Genomic DNA, 22,479 nt, shown 5'->3' with positions numbered 1-22,479 from the left:
AAGTGCTGCATACAGTCAACGCATGATAGGAAAAGTGTGCTTGCCCGAGAGAGGGTGCAGAGGAGATTTATGAGGATGTTGCCAGGACTGAAGAATTTTAGTTATGGGCGTATTAGATAGGTTAAGCTTGGCTTCTTTAGAACAGAGAAGGCTGAGAGAAGATCAAACAGCAGCGTTCAAAATAATGAGGGGCCTAGACAAAGTGGATTGGAAGGCCCGATTCCCCTTGGGTGAGGGGTCCACAAGCAGGAAGCATAGACTAAGGGTATGAGGTAGGAGGTTTAGAGAGGATTTAAGGGGAAATGTTTTCACCAAGAGGGCGGTAGGAATCTTGAACTCATTGCATGATAGGGTGGTAGAGGGAGAAACCCTCAAAACATTGAAAAAGTACTTGAATATGCACTACAGAGCTATTGGCCAAGAGCTGGAAAGTGGGATCAGGCTGGATGGCTACTTGTTGGCCAGTGCGCCATGATGGGCCAAAGAGCTTAGTTCTGTGCTTTAAATTTCTATGATTTCTATAATGAATTACTTATGGTCAATAAATGCTGCCATCACTACTGGTGCCCACATCTCATGAATGAAAAATAAACTTAGAGCAGAAGCGTCCCAGATTTGCACAAAGTGCAGTAACGGATGGGGAAAAAGTCATTTTACCCATTGGCGGCAATGGCGGGTTTTCGCACTGTATTGTCCCATTCCTGCCTCATTAATTATGAAGCCACAGGAAAGATGCTGTCTCGCTGGCCGGCGGCCTCTGATTTGCCCACCCTTCATTACCTCACCGCTTCCTCCAGCAGGGCACCACATTTAAAATGCAGCCACGTGCACACTTCTCAGTGCTTGCAGCCCAGGCCTGCTCCGGTGAAGGCATGGCCCTAAAAGCCAAGAAGAGTGAAGCTGCCCCATTCAATGAAGCATCCCTGGGACACCTTCTGGATGCTGTGGAGACCTGCCGTGATGTCGTCTATCCCCGTTCTGACCGCAGGAGATCCATAAGTCTCACCACTCCGGCTTGGGAAGCAGTGGCAGAGGGGGTCAGTACCAATACTGCACGCAAGAGGTCGGCCATCTAGTGCAGAAAACGGTCTCAGCCGTGCTGCCAGGGTAAGGTAACCATCTTATCACTAAACTCACATGCGCAAAAGGACATCACACATTCACTGGCATTTCACTCCCTGCCAGCTCAAGAGACATCATTACTCACTCTCTCACACACACTTCACATCTCCATCTGGTCTCATCTCCGCTGCAGGCCCCCTCCTCAGTCCTCATCTTGAGGCCAATTGCACAAATCAACATGTGCCCCCATACACAACCTGGGATACCCCCTTCCCTAGTACAGGCTTCTCCATGCAGCCTCTTCCTTTACCTAAGGCCACTTCTCCCCCTTCTCCAAGCAAGCCCTAGCCCTGCAGCCATTGAAAAGCCTTATGGCTGGTCTGGCAGCTACAGACCTGTCTGTGGGTCCCCCTAAAAGTGACGTGGTGCTGCTTGTGAAGCCTGGTGTTGATGACTGTGAGTGCTGACCGAAGAATGGTAGGCAAACAAAGCTTGAAGTCCCGAGTGAAGTGTAGCTCGTCAAGTACATGTCACTTATATACAGTTGTGAAATGTGCCTGGATCATTCAGCATGGGGGGGGGGGGATGATTCAGGTGGGCAGGGCTTATAATGAGAAGCTGAAGAAGTGAAACGTTCCTGATGTGCGGTGGCAGGAAAAATGGCCCACCATTGACAGGTGGAGTGGATGATCACCTCCCCCACCTTAAACCGGCTTATATTTCACCCCTCTCCTAATTTTACTCAGTTCTGTTGAAGGGTCATGAGGATTCGAAACGTCAACTTTACTCTTCTCCACCAATGCTGCCAGACCTGTTGAGTTTTTCCAGGTAATTCTGTTTTTGTTTTGGCTTTCCAGCATCCACAGTTTTTTGTTTTTATCACTTTATATTTACCTCTCGTCTGAAAAACAACCATTCACTACTGCTCTCTACTTTCTGTTCCTTAGTCGATTTTGTATCCATGCTACCACAAGCAGGATTAGAATATTGTGGCTGGAGCCACTGCAATTTCCATCCTCAGTAACCTAGGATGCATCCTGCCTGCACCATGAGACTTTTCTTCTTTGTGGATTGCCAACCTTTTAACCCTGTTAGTAATTTTTTTTCTTTATTCTTTCATGGGATGTGTGCGTCACTGACAAGGCCAGCATTTGTTGCCCATCCCTAATTGCCCTTGAACCGAGTGGCCTGCTCAGCCATTTCAGAGAGTGGATAAGAGTCACATTGCTGTGAATCACATGTAGGCCAGACTGAGTAAGGACGGCAGATTTCCTTCCCTAAAGGACATTAGTGAACCAGATGGGTTTTTACAACAATTGGTAGTGTTTTCATGGTCACCATTACTGAGACTAGCTTTATATTCCAGATTTATTAATTGAACTTAAATTGGTGGGATTTGAACCCTTGTTCCCAGAACATAGCCTCTGGATTACTAGTTCAGTGACATTACTGCTATGCCCCCGCACCCCTAATGACATGGAAATACTGGAAGGAATGCCAAGTGATGTGCATTTGTAGTATGTGTGTTTCATATTCACTAGAATTCCATTTTCTATGAAAATGCTGATATGAAAACAGCTTTGTCCCAAATAAATTGGCACTCTAAGTTGCCACTGGAAGAACTAGGATAAAGTAATGTGTTATATTTTTCTGTCTGTGACAGGCTAGAGTGAATGGTTAGTTATTATGGTAGTATGTCCAATGCAAAATCAAAATTAGTGCCAATGCAAGTCACATCCAACCGGTTCAAAGGCCTGAACTACAGCGTAATTTACGTACAATTTAAAACCAGTTAAAAAAAGCGACAGCAATAAAAGGGATAAGGATTGGGCTATATGACCTGACTTTTCGGTTTGAAATATCAATTTGTTGCCCTGTTATTACGCCAACTCTTTCAACTCCCACAAGCTAGCTGCAATTTGTGAGAATGCCAAAAGAAATGACAGCTGACTCATAAGATTATATATCCTGCCATTTGGGCTTGTGATCTGCTCCTACTCAGTTTAATTATGCTTTTTTAAAAGGTTTACTTTCCAAACAAAGTTAATAAGCTTCCCTATGAAAAATCTTTTAAGATGAAATGCATCCCATTACTATGACTGACCTGTCTTACAGTCACATGAAGCAAAAAGCATCTCTAAGGTATGATATCGTTAGTGACACTTGGTTGAAAATTACTTATCTAATTGTGACCAAGGATGAAGAGATAAAAAATGATCACCAAGTAATTTAAAAGCCAAAAATAAAACAAAAATTGAATGACATAAACATGGACAAAAGTAATTCTGGAATCAGATGTTGTGGTAAATACCATCTTTTTCTTCAGTGTGATGAAGCTTAGATGGATTCCTTCGACCGGAGCGCCATTTACCAAGACGCTTGAAGAAGTTCTCCTCCTCATCTCGCCCATCCTCCAGGCCCTCACCTTCCGAGAGCTTAACTGCACTATTAAACTTCACCTGTGTGCAATGACATTTTAAAGCAATTAATATGTATTTGATTCCTTACAGAACTTTAGAAACCAAATGGAGATCATTTCTAACATCTCATGAGACTTTCCTCTCCAAAGTTGCAGGTAAATGAGCACAACACCACTGACAGTGCAGCATTCTCTCAGTACTCCATAGAAGTACCATCTTAGGTTGTGTGCTCACTTCTCTGGAATGGAGTTCGAACCCACAATCTTAGAGGTCAGAATGTTACCTGAATCAAGGCTAACACTTAATACTGAAATAAAAGAGCAAAAATTCTAATTATGGTATTAATAGGACAAAAGTGTGAGTTGCAAGACCTCTGCCCAATGCTTATGCTTATCTGTTTCCAAATGAATTTCCAATTCTGCCAATGTTAGTTGTTATGAATAGTTTTCCTCAATAACATGGGTGGTGTCTAGGAGCTAGCACACATGTAGCCAACATTTTGGAATGCCAATGCAGTTATCTAAAGTTTTTCAGCTGCCTTTTAAAGTGGAACTGAACTAGAAGTAGTACTTGCACCTTGCTTTCCTGATCCAACAACTCATATTGGAATACTTTTCCATAAGGATGGCAATCTTTCAGTGCTTTACTTAAGTGGAAGTTTTAATGCATGAAACCAACAATTCTAAGATATTTCAACTTTCTGCACCTAGCATCCACAATGCACTTCTAGTGGATGTTGGCAGACAAGAGCAGGAACTCTTGTCAATCTGTTCCTCTCCAAAGCCAAGAAAATTTGACTTCAAATGAAGGATACATAATACTAGCTGGTTGGAAGTGGCTGACTTGGCACAGGCCATGAATCGAACATGGGACCTTCCTAGCCCATATGCCGCACCATTAAATAGATTTACCTAGGAGCCACGGAGTTAATTTAACTCAAACTTTCTTCATTTACATTCAACAAGGACCAAAGAAATAAACATTTAAAATAATTGCAATGATTTTATTTGATAGCCTTCTATGGTAATATGGTTAATTTGTGAGAAATCTCATAAATAACTAGGGTAATTATACTCTATAAATGGCATATGCAATGTATAGTAAGGGTAGCATTTGATTTCATTTTGCATCAGAGATTGTTTAAATGCCAAACCTCACACTAATGCCCACTTTAGCCAACTATTATTGTTGCAGTTAGTGATAGCTGCAGAATGCTTAGTCACAAGATTTTAAAATGACTATATATATATAGACAATTTAGAAAATAACACAAGTTAAATGTACCCTGATAGTTTGGTGGTGCTCCTATAATGTTGGACTAATAAATTCTGGTTACACCATATCTCCCACTACTACCATTCACATTTAAGTAAACTTACAAATCACAGCAAGTGAAAAAAATTCCTAATTGGCAAAAACCGTTACAGTCCAGCACAACCATTCTTCTGATGACATGACACAATCACAGAACACTATAACAGAATTTCAGTGAACCTTAAGCTGGCAGGATGTGCTTAAGGGTAATACTTTGAAAATCTATTCAGGGCTTTTGTAATTCTGTACCAATAAATTCAGACATACCTTAAAAAATGCATTTCTAGGCCATGAGTCAATTTGGATATGTACAAGAAAGCAATGCTGAATGTATATCCTGATGTTGAGTGATGGTAGCACACAGATAACATCTAAGCATCCATAGGAAAATGCTTAAGACATCAATTGATATGAATTACAAATGTACATTAGCCTATGTAACAGAGCTAACTGCATATCAAAAGTAATTAATTGAATGCAGAGCAAGTTAAGACGTCCTATGAATGTGATAAAGTGCTATATAAAAGCAAAGTCTTTATCCCCTGCCATGCATTATAAATAAAAATATTAACTAAAACAATGCTGATTCCATTAAAAATTAAGTACTCTCTGCACCTTTGAACTCTGCCGTATAAATGAAAGTCTGTCCACAGAACTTATGTCCAGGAGGTCTTCAACACCATCTGCTAACCCTGACAGCGAAGAGCGTTTCAGCCAGTTCCCTATAATGACAGTATTCACAATAGTCATTTCTAAACTTTGTATAGTCTTTGAGATATTTTTTTATCTTACAGTCCCAATCAATTTTAGACATTATAATGCTCTATAAGTAAATTTCTCAAGCGTTATTCTTTAATTGTTCTCTATTACATCCCCATGATATCACCCACTGCCAGTCTGTTAGGTGGTGGGACTGAACAGTCTTCACAAAGATTTCACAATAGAAGCTGTCATTGCTGCTCTATAACTATCCTAAGCAGAGCTGGAGATGGTGGTGTAGTAGTAATGTCACTGGACATGTAATCAAAAGGGCTAGACTAATACTCTGGGTATCTGGGTTCAAATCCCACCACTGCAGCTGGTGGAGTTTAAATTCAATTAATAAATCTGGAATTATAAAGCTAGTATCAGTAATGTGACTACGACAGCTATAATCAATTGTTGTAAAAATGGCCATTAGGGAGGGAAATCTTTCATCAGTCTGACCTACCTGCAACTCCAGATCGAGATATGGTTGACTCTTAACTGCCTTCTGAAATGGCCTAGCAAGCCACTCATTTCAAAGGCAATTAGGGATGGGCAACAAATGCTGGCGTTACCCTACCACCTACATTCTGTGGTACCATGGGCTACTCATGGTAAGTTTTGTTTCACCCCAGATGAAGAATTTTCATTACCCGCCTAGTAACTTTCCAACTCTCAACAAAAAATGGATTTAAGTTTAAATGGAAATTGAAACTGTGATTCAAAAAAAGTATCAGTATACATGAAGTATGAAAACAGATAATGCTGGAAACACTCAGCAGCTGCGGCAGCATCTGTGGAGAGAGAAACAGAATTAATATTTTAATCCATGACCTTTCATCAAAACTGGGGAAAGTTAGAAATGTTGGTTTTCAGCAAATGAAGGACGGTGAGGGTGGGGGGGAGGGGTTGTGGCGGTGGGCGGTGTAATAAAACACGAGGGACGGTCTGTGAAAGGGTAGGAGAAGTTTATTGACGAAAGGGTATATGGTCCACGGTCAATGAGAGCTGTAATATGACAAGTAAAGAAACAAAAGATATGCCCAGAGATGGGTGAATGGTAGGGTCATGAATAGCTACTGGCCAAAGCAAAGGAAACACGAGATCAGTAAGAGAGACAAAAAAAGAAACCAGCAAAGAAAAAGGAAACAAAATAGAGGCAGAAATTACAATTTAGAATTGTTGAACTGTGTTGAGCCTGGGAGACTGTAAAGTGTCAAGTTAAAATTTGAGGTCCTGTTCCTCAAGCTTGCTCCGAGCTTCACCAGAACACTGTGGGAGGCCAAGGATAGAAAGATCAGAGTAGCAGCAAAATGGAGAATTAAAATACCAGGTAACTGGAAACTCGGGGTCACACTTGTGGACTGAATGGAAGTTTTCCACAAAGCAGTGTTTGGCCTCCCCAAATTGAAGGAGACCACATCATGAGCAGCAAATACAGAGGTACAAGTAAATCGCTGTTTCACCTGGAAAGGATGTTTGGAGCTTTAGAAGGTGAGAAAGGAAGAGGGAAAAGGACACATGGTGCATCTCTTACCAATGGTTCCAGAGATGAGGGAATTTAGCTGCAAAGTGAGTTGGAGCAAAGCAGATTGAGGGACTATCTGATAGAGGTGTACAAGATTATGACAAGTTTAGAGATCGTAGGCAAAGAAAAGCTGTTTCCATTAGCTGATGGTACAAGGACACGCAGACACAGAATTAAGGATTTTGGCAAGAGATGCAGGGGTGTAAAAGAACTTTTTCACATAGCGTGTGATATTGACCTGGAACATGCTGCCCAGGAGGTTGGTGGAAGCAGAGACAATCAATGATTTCAAAAGGAAATTGGATAAGTGCTTCAGGGAAATAAACTTATAGGGAAAAATGGATAAAATGAGAGAATGGGCTGACTGGAATGCTCTACAGAAAACTGGTATGATAGGTTGAATGGCCTCCTTGAGTGCCATAATGATTCTATAATGCTATGAGATGGAGAGTGTCATCATGTGGTAAAAATATAATTATTGTTTAAATCTTACCCTGTCGCATTTGTTGTAAAAGGGCATCGAGTGCTTGAAGCACTGCTGAGCTGCTTTCATATTATTATTGGAAGGACCCTTAATTCAAATAAATTCAGTGATCATAGCACAGAGGAAGTGTGTTGGCCTGGGGGTATTACAGATATTTCTATAAATGGGATATTGAAGATGTCTTGGGCCTCAATACCCTATAATGTACATCAGGACCAGATGTGCCATGTATCACATTATCCATGCTAAATGTTAGAGGGGAAATAGTTATTAACACTGAAAATGCAAAATAATACTAGGAAATGATGCGGATCCAAGCTTGGATGGAAAGTCACCGCAAGTGGTTAACCTGTTTTTCTCTCCAGATGCAGAAGGACACTTTGTGTAATTCTGCATTTCTATTTTTACCAGTTTGAATATTTTCATTTGTTCTGGTACCAAAATAATAGTCAAGTTTTATCTATTTTACTCTGTCAGTTAGTCAATTTATTAACTTCACTTTTCAACAGCTAAGGAACAGGTCATTGAGAAAAAAACAGCCGCGCCTTGTTAGTAACTCCAGTCTTGATAATAAATATTCATTGGAAAAATAATTTCCATTTTAGTTTCAGAGGGAAGCAACAGCGAAATTCTGAAAAAGTTTAATTGCTATTGACCAACATGCAAGATAATTAAAGGGAAATTCCTAACAATTTTAATACTTCCCTCAGGTTATGGATATTCCTTTTTCACCTTTGGTGAATGAATTAAGGTGAACTGTGGGATACAGAACTTACTCTTATGGGCAAGAATAAGTGATTTTTTTAGTGCAGACTCAGGTTCTCCTCACTTCCATGTTAATTGCTTCCCATCAGGTCTGTTTGATGTCAATTGATTTCAGTGCAATAAAAGAAGCAAATGTGTGGCTTAATCCCCAAAACTGTTTCCATTAATTTTTAGTGATAAGATCTCATCTGGAGTAACATGTGCAATTCTGATAACCTCATCAAATACGTTCTATTGCCCTTGCCCTGCCCATGCACACAGCCAAGCAGTGAAGGTGATTCCAGGTAGAATTTAAGTTAGAAGAAAATGTTAAAAATGTCCTTAGATATTTGAAATAATACAGAGGATTCAGAAAATATGAGAATTTTCCAATTATGTGGATAATCTGGAGAAGCTGGGGTTACTCTCCTTAGAGAAAGAAGATTGGGGGGAGATTTGATGAGATTTGTTCAAAATCATGAGGGGTCTGGGCAGAGCAGATAGAGAGAAACTGTTCCCATTGGCAAAACAACCAAGAATAAGGTGGCACCATTTTAAGATGATTGCAAAAGAACCAATGGCAACGTGAGGTAAATGTTTTTAATGCAGCAATTGGCTAGGATCTGTATTGCATGACCAGGGAGTTTGATAAAAGCAGGTTCAATCAGGGCTTTCAAAAAGGAATTGGATAAGCACCTGGAGAGAAAAAAAAAGCAGGACATTGGGAAAGGGCAGGAGGCAGGGCTCGCTGGGTTATTCTTTCAGGGAGCCAGCAGAGACACTATGGGTTGAATGGCCCTATAACCATTCTGTGATTCTATGATATAGCTAATGCACAAGAGGATACGAAATAATACTAAAAAAAAAGGATACTCCTATGTCATATGGTCTAAAAGCACATACAGATAAGGGATTGTTTCATTTGCGTAATGGAGCTAAGACTTCATACTATATTTTTATGTTACATATATTTTATATCTGTATATAATACACACATATATGTATCATCATGGTTACTTCCTAAAATTTTAAAATTGGATAATGACCTTTTAAAAGACTGAAGCCATGTCTGGCTCTGATCTTCGAACAATAGGAGCTAATCTGGCAATACTGAAGAAATTTGCACCTCATTATCTCTGAAAGGATGCTAATGACCTCTGTGGACTGCAGAGAGCGACTTCAAAGGAAATTATACAAAGGCCATCTACATTTCATAAACCAGGTCTGACCAACCAGGGCTGAGTTGTCTGCTAGGACAAAGGACCATGAAACCTCCCATTAACAATTTCATGAACCCAGGCAAAGGAACTCTTTGTCAAAGCCAAAGTGGAGAGGTGGGAATCATGTGTTGTGATGCCCCCCACCCTCTACCTCTACCAAGCTGGAGGAACCTGTAATATTGCTATATGGGGCTACAAAGCTCAGTCTTTCATCTTCCATCTACCAAGTAGCAGCACTGAACAAGGGGTCTGCCCAGGTTTGAATGCCTGATGCCCAGCTATACTCTTTCTACTGAAACTTCTGAAATTCTGTATCATTGCCTTCATCTCTGCATACTTATCTCATTGTGGAAGTCAGCCCTACTAGAAACGTACATTATCCAACATCAGTTTTCAACCTGCCACCCTCTGTGAAGGAATACACCATTGGACTTTGATTCTGGATTCATGTGAACAAACGATTCCTTGCTTGGTGGTGTTTGCCCTGTAAATCTTTCCTTCTCTATCCTTTGTTTACTGTATGAGTGCACAGGGTTCGGGATGACACAGGCCTCCCCCCCACTCTGCTCCGCGTTTTGTGAGAATAAACTAACCCTCTGAGGTCACACTATCTTGAGTTTGCTGTGGGTTATTAATATAAATTGTATCACACCAAAACTGAAGGGTCAGCAAATAAGCCACTGCTTATAAAGAGGGAAATCAAAATCAAAATACATTCCTGTTTACAGAGGGGTGGTGATAGGAGAAATCAGGGCCAGTTAAATTAAACCAGTTTCTGTCTGTACTATTTGAAACTTTTTTTTTTATAGAAATCTCCTCCTTGTAGCTGAATTTTAATATCATGGAATTTTTTTTCTCCCAAACCAATACTTATTATGTATACTTCATTTACTTACAACAATACAACCTATGTCCTATCTATTGGTATATTTGTAACAGGACTAGACATTTTGTGGCCTAGAGTAACAGAGAACTTACCTATTGGAAGTTTGAGTTTCTTCCTCAGGGAGATTCTTCTGGATCGCGACCGTGAGTGTCTGTCTGTGGTGGTTCCAGAATGAGCTGTTGTGCATTCAGAAGTGTCTTGTTCAGACTGGCTACTTGTGTCACTTGCAGCACTTTGCGATTTAAACATTTTACGCCAGAAGTCTTTTCGACCCAAAAGAGCTCCGGGAATTTGTTCTTCACTGTTAATTTGAAAAACACAGGCAATATTTTGTTGACAAAAACTTAATTGACACCATTACATTTAAACTAAAGAAAAATAGAAAAAAGATATAAGCTGGTTTAAGGGGGGAAAAGGACAAAGCGGTGTTGACGGTGGTGATATTAGCTAAGAAATGTGCTAATGGTGACATTAAGGGTGGAAAGCAGGATGAGCAAGGTACAGATAGCCCTAGTGGGGGTGGGGTGGGGTGGGGGGAAGGGATCGAAATACGCTAAAAGTTAGAGATAAAACAATGGATGGAAATACATGTAAAAATAATAGAAATAGGTGGGAAAAGAAAATATATAAATTATTGGAAAAGGAGGGATTGGAAAGGGGGTGGGGGTGGAGGAGAGAGTTCATGATCTAAAGTTGTTGAACTTAATATTCAGTCCGGAAGGCTGTAAAGTACCTAGTCGGAAGATGAGGGGGTGTTCCTCCAGTTTGCGTTGAGCTTCACTGGAACATTGCATTGAACCAATCGTGTCAGCCTGTTCCTGCCCCACTCATTTCTTGCTATCTTGACTCCATTCTCTCTCCCCTTGTCCAGTCTTTTCCCGCCTACATCGGCGATTCCTCTCATGCCCTACATCATATCAACAATTTCTGGTTTCCTGGCCCCAATCGCCACCTCTTCACCAGGATGTCCAATCCCTCTACACCTCCATCCCCCACTGCGATGGTCTGAGGCCACTCCACTTCTTCCTCGAACGGAGGCCCGAATAATCCCCATCCACCACTACTCTCCTCCGTCTGGCTGAACTTGTTCTCACACTGAACAAATGACGGCTTTGGTGCCGCTTCATGCTCTTGTCTGGATCTGGAAAAACTTATTAATTTTGCTTCCAATTTCCACCCCTCCACCATTTTCACATGGTCCATCACTGACACTTCCCTTCCCTTCCTTGACCTCTCAGTCTCAATTTCTGGTGATAGACTATCCACCAATATTCATTACAAGCCTACCGACTCCAACAGCTACTTCAACTATAGCTCCTCACACCCCACGTCCTCTTAGGACTCCATTCCATTCTCTCAGTTCCTTCGCCTCCGTCACATCTGTTCTGATGATGCTACTTTCCAAAACAGTTCCTCTGACATGTCTACCTTCTTCCTTAACTGAGGTTTTCCACCCACGGTGGGTGACGGGGCCCTCAACTGTGTCTGACCCATCTCCCCCGCATCTGCCTTCACACCTTCCTCTCCCTCCCGGAACCATGATAGGGTCCCCCTTGTCCTCACTTATCACCCCAGCCTCCACATTCAAAGGATTATCCTCTGCTATTTCTGCCAACTCCAGCATGATGCCACCACCAAAGACATTTTCCCCTCACCCCACCCCCCCCCCGCGGCATTTTGCAGGGATCGTTCCCTCTGGGATACCCTGGTCCACTCCTCCATTACCCCCTACACCTCAACCCCCTCCCACGGCACCTTCCCATGCAACCGTAGAAGGTGCAACACTTGCCCCTTTTCTTCTCCCCTCTTCACCGTCCAAGGGCCCAAACACTCCTTTCAAATGAAGCAGCATTTCACTTGTACTTCCCTCAATTTAGTCTACTGCATTCGTTGCTCCCAATGCAGTTTCCTCTATATTGGAAAGACCAAACGCAGACTGGGTGACCGCTTTGCGGAACACCTTCGGTCTGTCCGCACGCATGACCCAGACCTCCCTGTCGCTTGCCATTTCAACACACCACACTGCTCTCAGGCCCACATGTCCGACCTTGGCCTGCTGCATTGTTCCAGTGAAGCTCAACGCAAACTGGAGGAACAGCACCTCATCTTCCGACTAGGCACTTTACAGCCTTTCGGACTGAATATTGAGTTCAACAACTTTAGATCTTGAATTCTCTCCTCCATCCCTGCCACATTTCCGATCCCTCCCTTTCCAATAACTTATAAATATTTTTCTTTTCCCACCTATTTCTATTATTTTTAAATGTATTTCCATCCATTGTTTTATCTCTACCTTTTAGCCTATTTCGATCCCCTCCCCACACCCCACCACCACTGGGGCTATCTGTACTTTGCTCACCCTATTTTCTACCCTGAATGTCACCATTAGCACATTTCTTAGCTAATATCACCACCGTCAACACCTCTTTGTCCTTTTGTCTATGACATCTTTTGGCAATTTCCACCTATCACTGGCCTTCTATCCAGCTCTACTTGTCCCACCTCCCCCCTTAAACCAGCTTATATTTCACCTCTTTTCTATTTTTCCTTAGTTCTGATGAAGAGACATTCGGACTCGAAACGTTAACTGTATCCCTCTCCGCAGATGCTGTCAGACCTGCTGAATTTTTCCAGGTATCTTTGTTTTTGTTTTGGATTTCCAGCATCCGCAGTATTTTGCTTTTACCATTACATTTAAAGCTATGCAAGAGAACAGTACACTTGAGTTTATGACTCCTTGGGCTAAATGCGATAGACCTCAAAATTGGACTTGGGGCACGATTAACCCATGTCCATTCAAAGTGAAATAAAAACAGAAAATGCTGGAAAAATTCAGCAAGTCTGACAGCATCTTTAGAGAGAGAAACAGAATTAACGTTTCGAGTCCGTACGACCCTTCTCCAGAGCTCTAAAGAAGGGTCGTTTTCTGTTTTTATTTCAGATTTCCAGCATCCGCAGTATTTTGCTTTTATCCATTCAAAGTGACGCAGGCTGAACGTGCTGTTGAGTGTTTGCGCACCTCAGCAGGGGACCAAATTTGCGTGAGGGCAGCACCACTTAAAGCTCGTCTGCACTTCTTAAAAGGAGAGGTCCATTCCGGCTGCAGCAGCTGCTGGAATTATTTAAAGAGAGTTAAAAAGGAAAGACCATGAGAAATAGTGCAACAAGCCACAGACTGGGTCCCAAGGTTCTCAATGCAGCACTTGATGCATTAGGTGCACATGAGGAGAGAAGTCCTCTTCCCAAAAAGAGCCAGGAAGCCTTCCAAGCAGATACAAAAATGACAGTGGGAGTCAGTAACTGTTGTGGTCAATGCCAACAGTCTAGCCCTGAGGACCTGAATGCAGTGTCGCAAGAGGTTTAATGACCTCAAGCACAAGGTCTGTGATTGCATTTTTACATATCATCCTACTAACTGCGTCACTAGCCTCACACGCTACTCTATTCACCACAGCCCCTTCACTCACCTACCAATAAGCTCTATCAAGCACAACTCACACCTCACATTTGCAGGCCCACTTTACCCTCACACAGTTAACATAGCTGCAAGCAACATACTCGTATCTTACACATACTGCCAACTATTCAACTGTGATAGGCACATCACCCAAACACATTGCACTGCACTCACTTACACATTTCTTTCTCGCTTGCTGGACAAGATGGTCCATAATTGGAGACAGAAGCACATAACCAGCAGGGCAAGTAGGGCCACATTTGTTCAGTCCCATGGAAAGGTTTTTGCTGGCCATCACTGAGCCTATGGCCAGCAGTAGGGCTGAAATAATTAAGGCAATGATATATTTCTTACCAAATCTACCTTCCACATTCCACATCACCCTCATTCCACAATATATATGGTGTAACTACACTTCCCCGCTCTCCCTGCTTCCCTGATTCCTGCCGTTGCGCCTTTACACTTCCAGATACCCAACAATGTCACCTGGCTAGGCAGTGATGCAGGAAGCTGAAGTCCTAGAGGGAGAAGTGATTGATGAAGAAGAAGCAGTGTCACTCAATCCGACACTCACAGCTGCCATCTCAGATGCTGGCACTGTGCATATTTTAGAGGGTAGCATAGAGGAGGACAGTGCATTTGTGAGTCATTGGGCATGAGAGGGCTGCAGCAGGCCAGGGGAAAGGATAGCATTGCTGCCAGCTCCCGAGGATAGGGTCGCACACAAGTTCTGCAATACGTGAGTTAGGAAAGGACATGGATGGGGAAATTTTTATAAAAAGGCTTATGGGCATGCACAGGCATGATATTGCCTGATATCAAGGAACATGGAGAAGTCCAGCCCCAACTTGGCACTGGGCTTTATGCAGAGCTTGGAGAATATCCTTTCCAGCATGCCAACTCCATGACATAGCTTCTGATGATTGATGGCTCAACTTCCATTGGTGGCTTCTGCTTGTGCTGCAACATCTGAGTGCTACAGTGGAAGCTCAGAACGAGATCAATTTGTTGCCATGCAGGTTCAGACTGCTGCCATTATAGCTGCGGATACCTGTGTTCAAAGGTATCACGGCAGTGAAGCAGTTTGCTCCAGGAGATTGCTCAAATACCGCCCCAGGGACGTGGCAAAGGCTCCAAAGAACATGAACCCACTTCCCCCTCACATGATGACAGCATTTGTGCTTATACCACTGCCACTCCTCCCGTGCCCTTTCTGCAGCTTGTCAGGTAGCCAGCCAGCTCAAACTGCTGTTGTCCATGCTGAGGTTGTGCAGACAGAGGCCAGGTCTTCTAGCCCCAGAGCTGTTTGAACTGCAAGGCCATGTGCAGTCTCCTGAACTGAAACTCAGCAGCCTTCTACCAGTCATCCTGCAGCCAATGGGCTGGCATTGTGTAGGCAAAGGTAATTTCAAGACAGGGAATGCACAAGAGTGAACAGTTGAGTTTTCTTTATGCAATATTGGATGCTTTGTCAGATAATGTTGTTATGGAACGGTTGTTTTTGTTATAAAATCAGAAAATGCTGGAAAAACTCAGCAGGTCTAACAGTACCTGTGGAGAGAGGAACGGAGTTAACGTTTCGAGTCCGTATGACTCTTCTTCGGAGCTAAAAGGAAGTAGAAATGTGATGAGTTTTATATTGTTTAAGAGGGGGTGAGGCAAGACAGAAGGTCAGGGATAGGTGACAGCTAAGAAGAGATTGACAAAGATGTCAAGATCTTATCTTAGTTATTTTTGTTGGTGGCTTTTATTCAAGAATGTGTCCAATAGGATGCTGTGATGGTCCATAACTGAGGGATGGTAAAATGTGGGACTGAGGGACCGTGAATATCTGCGATTGCATTCACAGAAACTGGAGTCAAACTAGACATGGACAGCATTTCCGTGCCTAAAGTGAATATGCCAGAAGCCTTCACTCTTCCTCCTACTCCAACTCCACCTCCTTATCCTCTTCCTGAGGTGGTCACCCAACCTATGGTGGCAAAGGCTGTGTCTTCATGATGGACAGGTTGGGGAGGATGCAGCACACTACCACAAATTAGAGCATCTCCTCCAGCAAGTACTGAGGGGCTCGATGATGTTTCTTATGGCAGCATAGTAGTCATTGTCTGCATGCTGACCATGTATGGTTGAGCTGCGGAGGGGTGTCATGAGCACGGTGTAATGCGGTTAGCCCTTGCAGGCAACATCTGGTTTGACATAGTAGCTGAAAGATGGCTAGTACAGCAAACTCATGCAGAATGAAAGCATCATAACTGCTACCAGGATAGTGGGCTCACCAGCAAGATGTGCTGAACTGGGTGAACACCACCTGCATATTCAGTGAGTGGTAACCTTTGCAATTGTGGTGCATCTCAGCATTAAGATATAGTGTCTGCAAAGCCACATGTGTGTGGTTGATGACACCCTGCACTATCAGGTGCCCTCTATTCTGGTGAAGCCATGTGCATACTCATCCTGCTCCTCTCTGTTCAGATAGCAAACAACAAGGTCACCTCAGCTGGTACAAAATGCCTCTGTCACCTAGCTGATATAGTAATAGATGATGAACTGGTAGATGTTAGATACATCAACCAGTCTAGAAAGATACTGACATAAAGAAGTTTGTGAACACTGTCACCTTCATGGCCACTGTCAGCATCATCACGCATGACTTTGAGGTTTCAGATCTGGTACCAAGAGGTGGCAGAGTTTTGTGAGCATTGATTTTGCGAATTGTAAGCGATAAACAAACTGCTGTTGTTTTAGGGGGAGATAAGAAAAACGCTCCTGCAAGACCCTGAGCAGATAAGGTCTCTGCTGAGAGCTCTTCTTCCTCTCCCTCTTTGAGCAGCTTGCCTTCTTAATTGTTGCCACTGCTGCATCTCCCTCTCATACTATAGCCCAATTGCAATTATGGCACCTATGACAGGCAGCAAGCGATGTGCCCAGAGCCCTTGCAATCACACCAAGGCCATCTCCATGTGCAGATGGAGATTCATATTCCCTGCAGTTGGAGTCATACCTAGCACAAAGGAAGATGGTTGTGGTTGTTGGAGGTCAATCATCTCAGTCCTGGGACATCGCTGCAGGACTTCCTCAGGGTAGTATCCTAGCTCCAACTACTTCATCAATGACCTCTCCATCATAAGGTCAAAGCGGAAATGTTCGCTGATGATTGCAGATTGTTCAGCACCATTTGTGACTCCTCAAGTGCTGAAGCAGTCCATATCCATACGCAGCAAGACATGGACAATATTCAGGCTTGGGCTGATAAGTGGCATTTAACTTTCGTGCCACATAAGTGCTAGGCAATGACCATCTCCAACAAGAGAAAATCTAGCCATCTTCTCTTGACATTCAATGGCAAAATCCAAATAACCTAACTCAATCTAACACACCTACCAATGCTGCCAGCTTTACATTCACCTCTCGCTTCCTCCACATACCTTCAGCTATTCATCCATAGCAGGCACATCATCCAAACACAGTGACATTCTTCCCTCTGTCCTTAAGGACAAGGTGGCACATAATAGAAGGGAGCGGTACAGAGCCAGTGGGGGGCATGGATGCCTGCAAGCATGAGCACCATGGAGAAGATGGTTTTCTGCATCATGGGGTCAGCTGTGACAGAGGTCATAACATCCTGCATCACTAACAACAGTGAGGATGATGAAATGTTCCTGCCTCATGCCCCTTCTCAACTCCTAGCTCACCCTCATCCTGCTACCTAGCATGATGAGCAAGTTGCAGATGGTGCAGCCTCTTGCTTCCCACTCCAACCTCTTTTGTTTGTTTGTGAGCTCACTGGAGGGAAAGGTTGCAGACCAGGCCTGCTGTAAGGGACTCAGATAAAGATGCCTTCTGTCACTATCAAGGGACATGGAGGAGTCAGGCTCTAACTTGGCAGAGAGTATCGGGCCGAGTTTACTCTCTGCTGCCTCCGCTCCATTTCCCAGCTGTGCTGCTAACGCAGAGCCACTGCAACTGCCTTTTGCAACCTTTGTGTGGACAGATCACTTAATCCTCTACCCTCCCTGTGAGGATTCAGCAACACTCCCTGCATAATCCAGAATCTCAATCAAATACCTCCAACAACATTCCACAGTGCATCCAGACAATTTGCAATGGCAGAAGTTCTTAAGAATGCCTTACTTGCAAGTTGGGTGCCTGTCACTTTGCATAATGCTAGCAAAGAGCCCTTCTTACAGGTGAACGCCTGATCCTTGTTGAGTGATGTGTGAATTTGTTCTATGAATCTGCATGGTCCAAAGAGGGACAATGGGCATCACATCAGCTGGTAGGGCTGTGCGACATTAGGATAGCAGCAGTTCAACTGCTTTGGATACATGCAGGAGACACCCACACATATGCTGTGCTCTACTTGGCGTGCCATACAGGCCGCACCAGAAAAGGTTGTCGATGTAACATGCAACCCCAAGAGGTTGACTGGTTTCTATACTGCCACCTCCAGTTGCACTACCATGATGAAATTCGTGCCCAAGTTCTTATTCCAAAGGAATCTTTTTGAAGATATAACAAACTAATCACATATTATGCTTAAGCTCCTTTACCCATCCCACCACACGTATATCCCCCACAAAAGACTCTCTCCGAGTGATAACTGCAAAATGCACTGTTGTTAGTTCATTTTACTAAAAGTTGAAGCCCCTCAGGGAACAAAACACCGGCCTACTTTCTGAGGATCACACAGTTAGACAATGATCATCAATCACCACACAATGGAAACTATGGTCCACTTCTTAAGAGGCACTAAATGAAGGTATGGTTAGCATTTGAAATGCAAGCCTGGAAATTGTTGTGTGATGTTACAGGACTTTTTTTTGTTCAAGGGATGTGGGCAATGTCAGCAAAGCTAATTTATCGCTTATTCTTAGTTTGCCACGGGCTCATTCCAATCTGCAACAGGGGACATCACGTCCTATTTACAGTACATAGCAGAATTAAGCAGATTCAATGCCCTGTTTGCCACAGGTGTTTTCAATCAGAATAAGACCACTCATGGATTGCAGCAGTAGCTAGCTTCCTTCACATCCAGGGCATCAATGGCCACAGATGTTGCCATCAAGCCACTGGAACACCAGCCAGCAGCAATTGTTGTGAATCTCCAGGTAGCATCTGATCACAGAAACAGGATCAAGCTGTCACAATGCATTTATCATGTGATCATCTACTATTCCAATATTAAATCTCCTAGAAAAATGGCTGGAAGATAAGAAGTATCCCTATATATATGTGGCTCATGACAATCATTCACAATCCATCCAGACTAAGCAATTCAAGATCAATCAAAGCAAGGGACAACCAAGGTTTATTACTGAGGACACCATTAGGTATGCTGAAAAAGAGGCTCAGCTGTCTCAACAGATCAGAGGCCCACAATGTGCCTCACAAAAAGTCTCCTATATTGTGCTGGTGTGATACACACTGCATAATCTTGTACACAGCAATGCAGAGTACTGGCCCAACATTTGATGTTCCAATTGTTAAAGCGTGCTTTAGACCCATGTCCTCTCCATCACATAAAATGTTTACTTCCAACTTCAAACATTGTGTTCTCCAACTTCCAAAACCTGCTGAAACCTTCATGTCTTCAGGGCCCTTAATTACCTTAGTACTTTCTATACCGATCTCCCAACCATCCACCTCCATAAACTCCAAGTTGTCCAAAATACTTTTTCAAGTCTCTTCCTGCACATTAAGACCTTTTTGCATACCATTCCTGTACTCCTTAATCGACATTGGCTCTATAGCCCCAGTGCTTTAAATTTGAAATAAATGTCCTCATCTTCAAATACCTCTAAGGTTTTGACACACATTTTCTCCACAACGTCCTCCAGACTTGTGCCCCACCTCCTGAAATGTTCTTCAAAGTCTGACCTCTTATGCAACCCTCTCCCATTTTCTCTACTGTTGGTAGCACAGTCATTGGCCACCTAGCTTCTATTCTCTGGACTTATTTCTGCATCGCCACCTCTTTTCGCCTTCAAAAACTTCTAGACCCATCTTTTCCACTAAGTTTCTGGTTAACTTGTCTAATTGTCATTCTCATGACTTGCCACCATTTTTCAATGTTGTAATTTCTAAAGCACCTAAGGACACTTCTTTTAAACATTAGAAACATTTACATGATTTTTAAAATTCTTTGACAGTGTTTTATGTTAATGTTAGGGGTACTATGAATAAGATGTTATAATGTGGACATATGATTCCATGAAGAAATTAAACATTCTTGGTATCCCTGAAACTTGGTTTGGTCATAATGACGGATTTGGAGTTCAGATGAAAGGATACAAGGAATTCTGAAAAGAGAGGTGGTACAAAATAGAAAGAGATATAGCTTTATTTTGTGAAAGAGAACATAATTGCAACAGAAAGGGAAGATATTGGTCAAGAGAATAGAGTTGAAACAAGCTGAGTGCAGCTTTGATCCAAAGCTGATCCTCAGCCTTTGCTCTTGGCTTCCAGAGCAGCAAATGGAACAAGACAGATCAAATTAGAAGAGCAGCTGGACAAGCTGAATACTTCCAGCACACTCTGATTTAATTTTTGAACAGGGTGGTGTTGTTTGCTGGCAGGATTTAACGATCGATCTGATACTGCACAATGAAGTCAGCAGGAGGCAGAAAATGAATTATTTGTTAAAGATATTATGATTGCCTCCTTGTTAATCTGGTTCGGGAGAATACTGGGTAGAGCTCGTTATTTGATTTTATATAACCTATTAATTTAAGAACATCTGGGAACTTTGGTCATTACATTGTTGGATTTCAGCTGGTGTGGCAAATAATGCTACAGATAATTTAATGCTAGTGCTTGATTTCCATGTGCGACGAGAAGATTGGGGAAAGTACGTTGGTGTATGCTATAATGTGAGAATAACTGCAATACAGAAGAAAATTAAGTTTGTTTATACAGATAGTCAAGGATTTCTTATATATGCCTAAGATATTATGGAGGAATCTAAGCCAGGTAATTCTAGTAGACAAAATGGGGAGGTTTCTAGAGGAATTAATTTATAAAGAAGTACTTTCGAATTATAAAGTGTCAAGTGTAAAAAACTGAGGATAACTAAGGCCAGCATAAGAAAAACTGTAGTAGTAATAGTAACACTATTTTTAGTTATGATAGAAATCAACAAATAAAAACTACATTATTTACTTGACTGATTTACCCAGGCAGCTTAGGTATGAGCATAAAATATGGCTGGTAAGGTAGTTTTCCTTCCTGAAGCCTCCTATTCTATCTCACTGAATTTGATTCAATCTGCATTCAGCTCTGTAAGAAAGCAATAGAGGTACAAGGCATGGCTCCTCATGTTGGTCTACAGATTTTAAAATTCTTCTCAGACACAGATTGCTGCAAACCTTATCCAATAATAGTAGCAGCCAATTTAACCAGTTATTGTAACACTGTTAAATTAGCAATTAAATTAGCGATCAATCAACTCAACCATCTTACTTGATTGAGTCAAATGCAAAAATACAAAAAAGCAAGACTTTATTTTGGACATAGTGCTGCACACTTCTTGTACAATCATGCACAAAGGAGAAAAGAGTGGATTGTTAATTCAAATGAAAGAACATATATAGCATTGGGTTGTTTCAAGTAATGTAATACTAGAAATATCTGAAAGGGACATTCTACCTTTGGGATGCCCATTTGGTAAGTAAAAGATAATTAAAGAAATGTAAGCTATTTCCTGTCACTCACTGTTCTGGAGTCTGAGGAGGGCGACTGGAGATAAGACTACGGCATTCGTCCGGAGCCGCTGATGCCTGTGCTTTATCGGCGCTTGATCCCCCTTCAGCTCTGCAATCAACCAAATTCAAATTACTATACACAAATAGAAAACCAAGATATGGGCCCAGATTTTCACCATGATGGAGAGGCTCTCAATTGTGGCAAAAATCCTGGAAATGGACAAAAATTCAAAGCCCGCCCCAACCTCAGCATTTCCCACCTTCGGGGACTAGAGTCAGGCCAAGGTTCATGTGTGTACAATTTATGGAGGTAGATGGCCATTTATATCACTAGGTGCCTCCACTGAAGCGGGATTTTGGAAGAACAGCAGTGTGGAATCTGGAGTGTGCAGATTAGAGGTCTAGATGCAACAATATAAGGATGTGAATGCACTGAAGAGAGTGCAGAAGAGGCTTACAAGAATGGTTTCAGGGATGAGAAACTTCAGTTAGGAAGATAGATTTGGAGAGGTTAGGATTGTTCTCCTTGGGTAGAAGGCTAAGAGAAAATTTGATAAAGATGTTCAATATCATGAGGGGACAAGATAGAGGACATTTTAAGAGCCAACCACATTACTGTGGAGCCACATGTAGGCCAGACAAGGTAAGAACAGCAGATTTCCTTCCCTAAAGAACATAGTGAACCAGATTTTTACAACAATGGTTTTGTGGCCATTATCAGACTTTCAATTCTAGGTTTTTATTGAATATAAATTTCACCATCTGCCTTGGTGAGATTCAAACCCAGGTCACCAGAGTATTACCCTGGGTCTCTAGAATACCAGTCCAGTGAAAATACCACTACGCCACCACCTCATGTTCATGACATCTTCATGATATGAGCCTCTTCACAGAGCGTATGTCCGCTGCCCTCAGCC

The 22,479-nt window shown here is 42.4% G+C and overlaps 1 protein-coding gene across 1 annotated transcript in view; it reads right to left on the bottom strand.

Annotated features, from left to right (window-relative positions):
* Positions 1-22,479, bottom strand: part of LOC121284720 (protein unc-80 homolog) — a 542,332-nt gene that overhangs the window by 315,332 nt on the left and 204,521 nt on the right. The window contains exons 18-21 of the mRNA XM_041200272.1: positions 21,573-21,671; positions 10,495-10,703; positions 5,412-5,518; positions 3,434-3,521 (exon numbers count right to left, since the gene is read on the bottom strand). Of these exons, the coding sequence (XP_041056206.1) occupies positions 3,434-3,521; positions 5,412-5,518; positions 10,495-10,703; positions 21,573-21,671 (503 nt within the window). The remainder of the gene's footprint in view (positions 1-3,433; positions 3,522-5,411; positions 5,519-10,494; positions 10,704-21,572; positions 21,672-22,479) is intronic.

This window comes from Carcharodon carcharias, chromosome 12 (genome assembly GCF_017639515.1).
Source record: "Carcharodon carcharias isolate sCarCar2 chromosome 12, sCarCar2.pri, whole genome shotgun sequence".
Taxonomy (NCBI): domain Eukaryota; kingdom Metazoa; phylum Chordata; class Chondrichthyes; order Lamniformes; family Lamnidae; genus Carcharodon; species Carcharodon carcharias.
The sequence above is the reverse complement of the archived record's forward strand: the minus strand, read 5'-3'. Positions and strand labels throughout refer to the sequence as shown.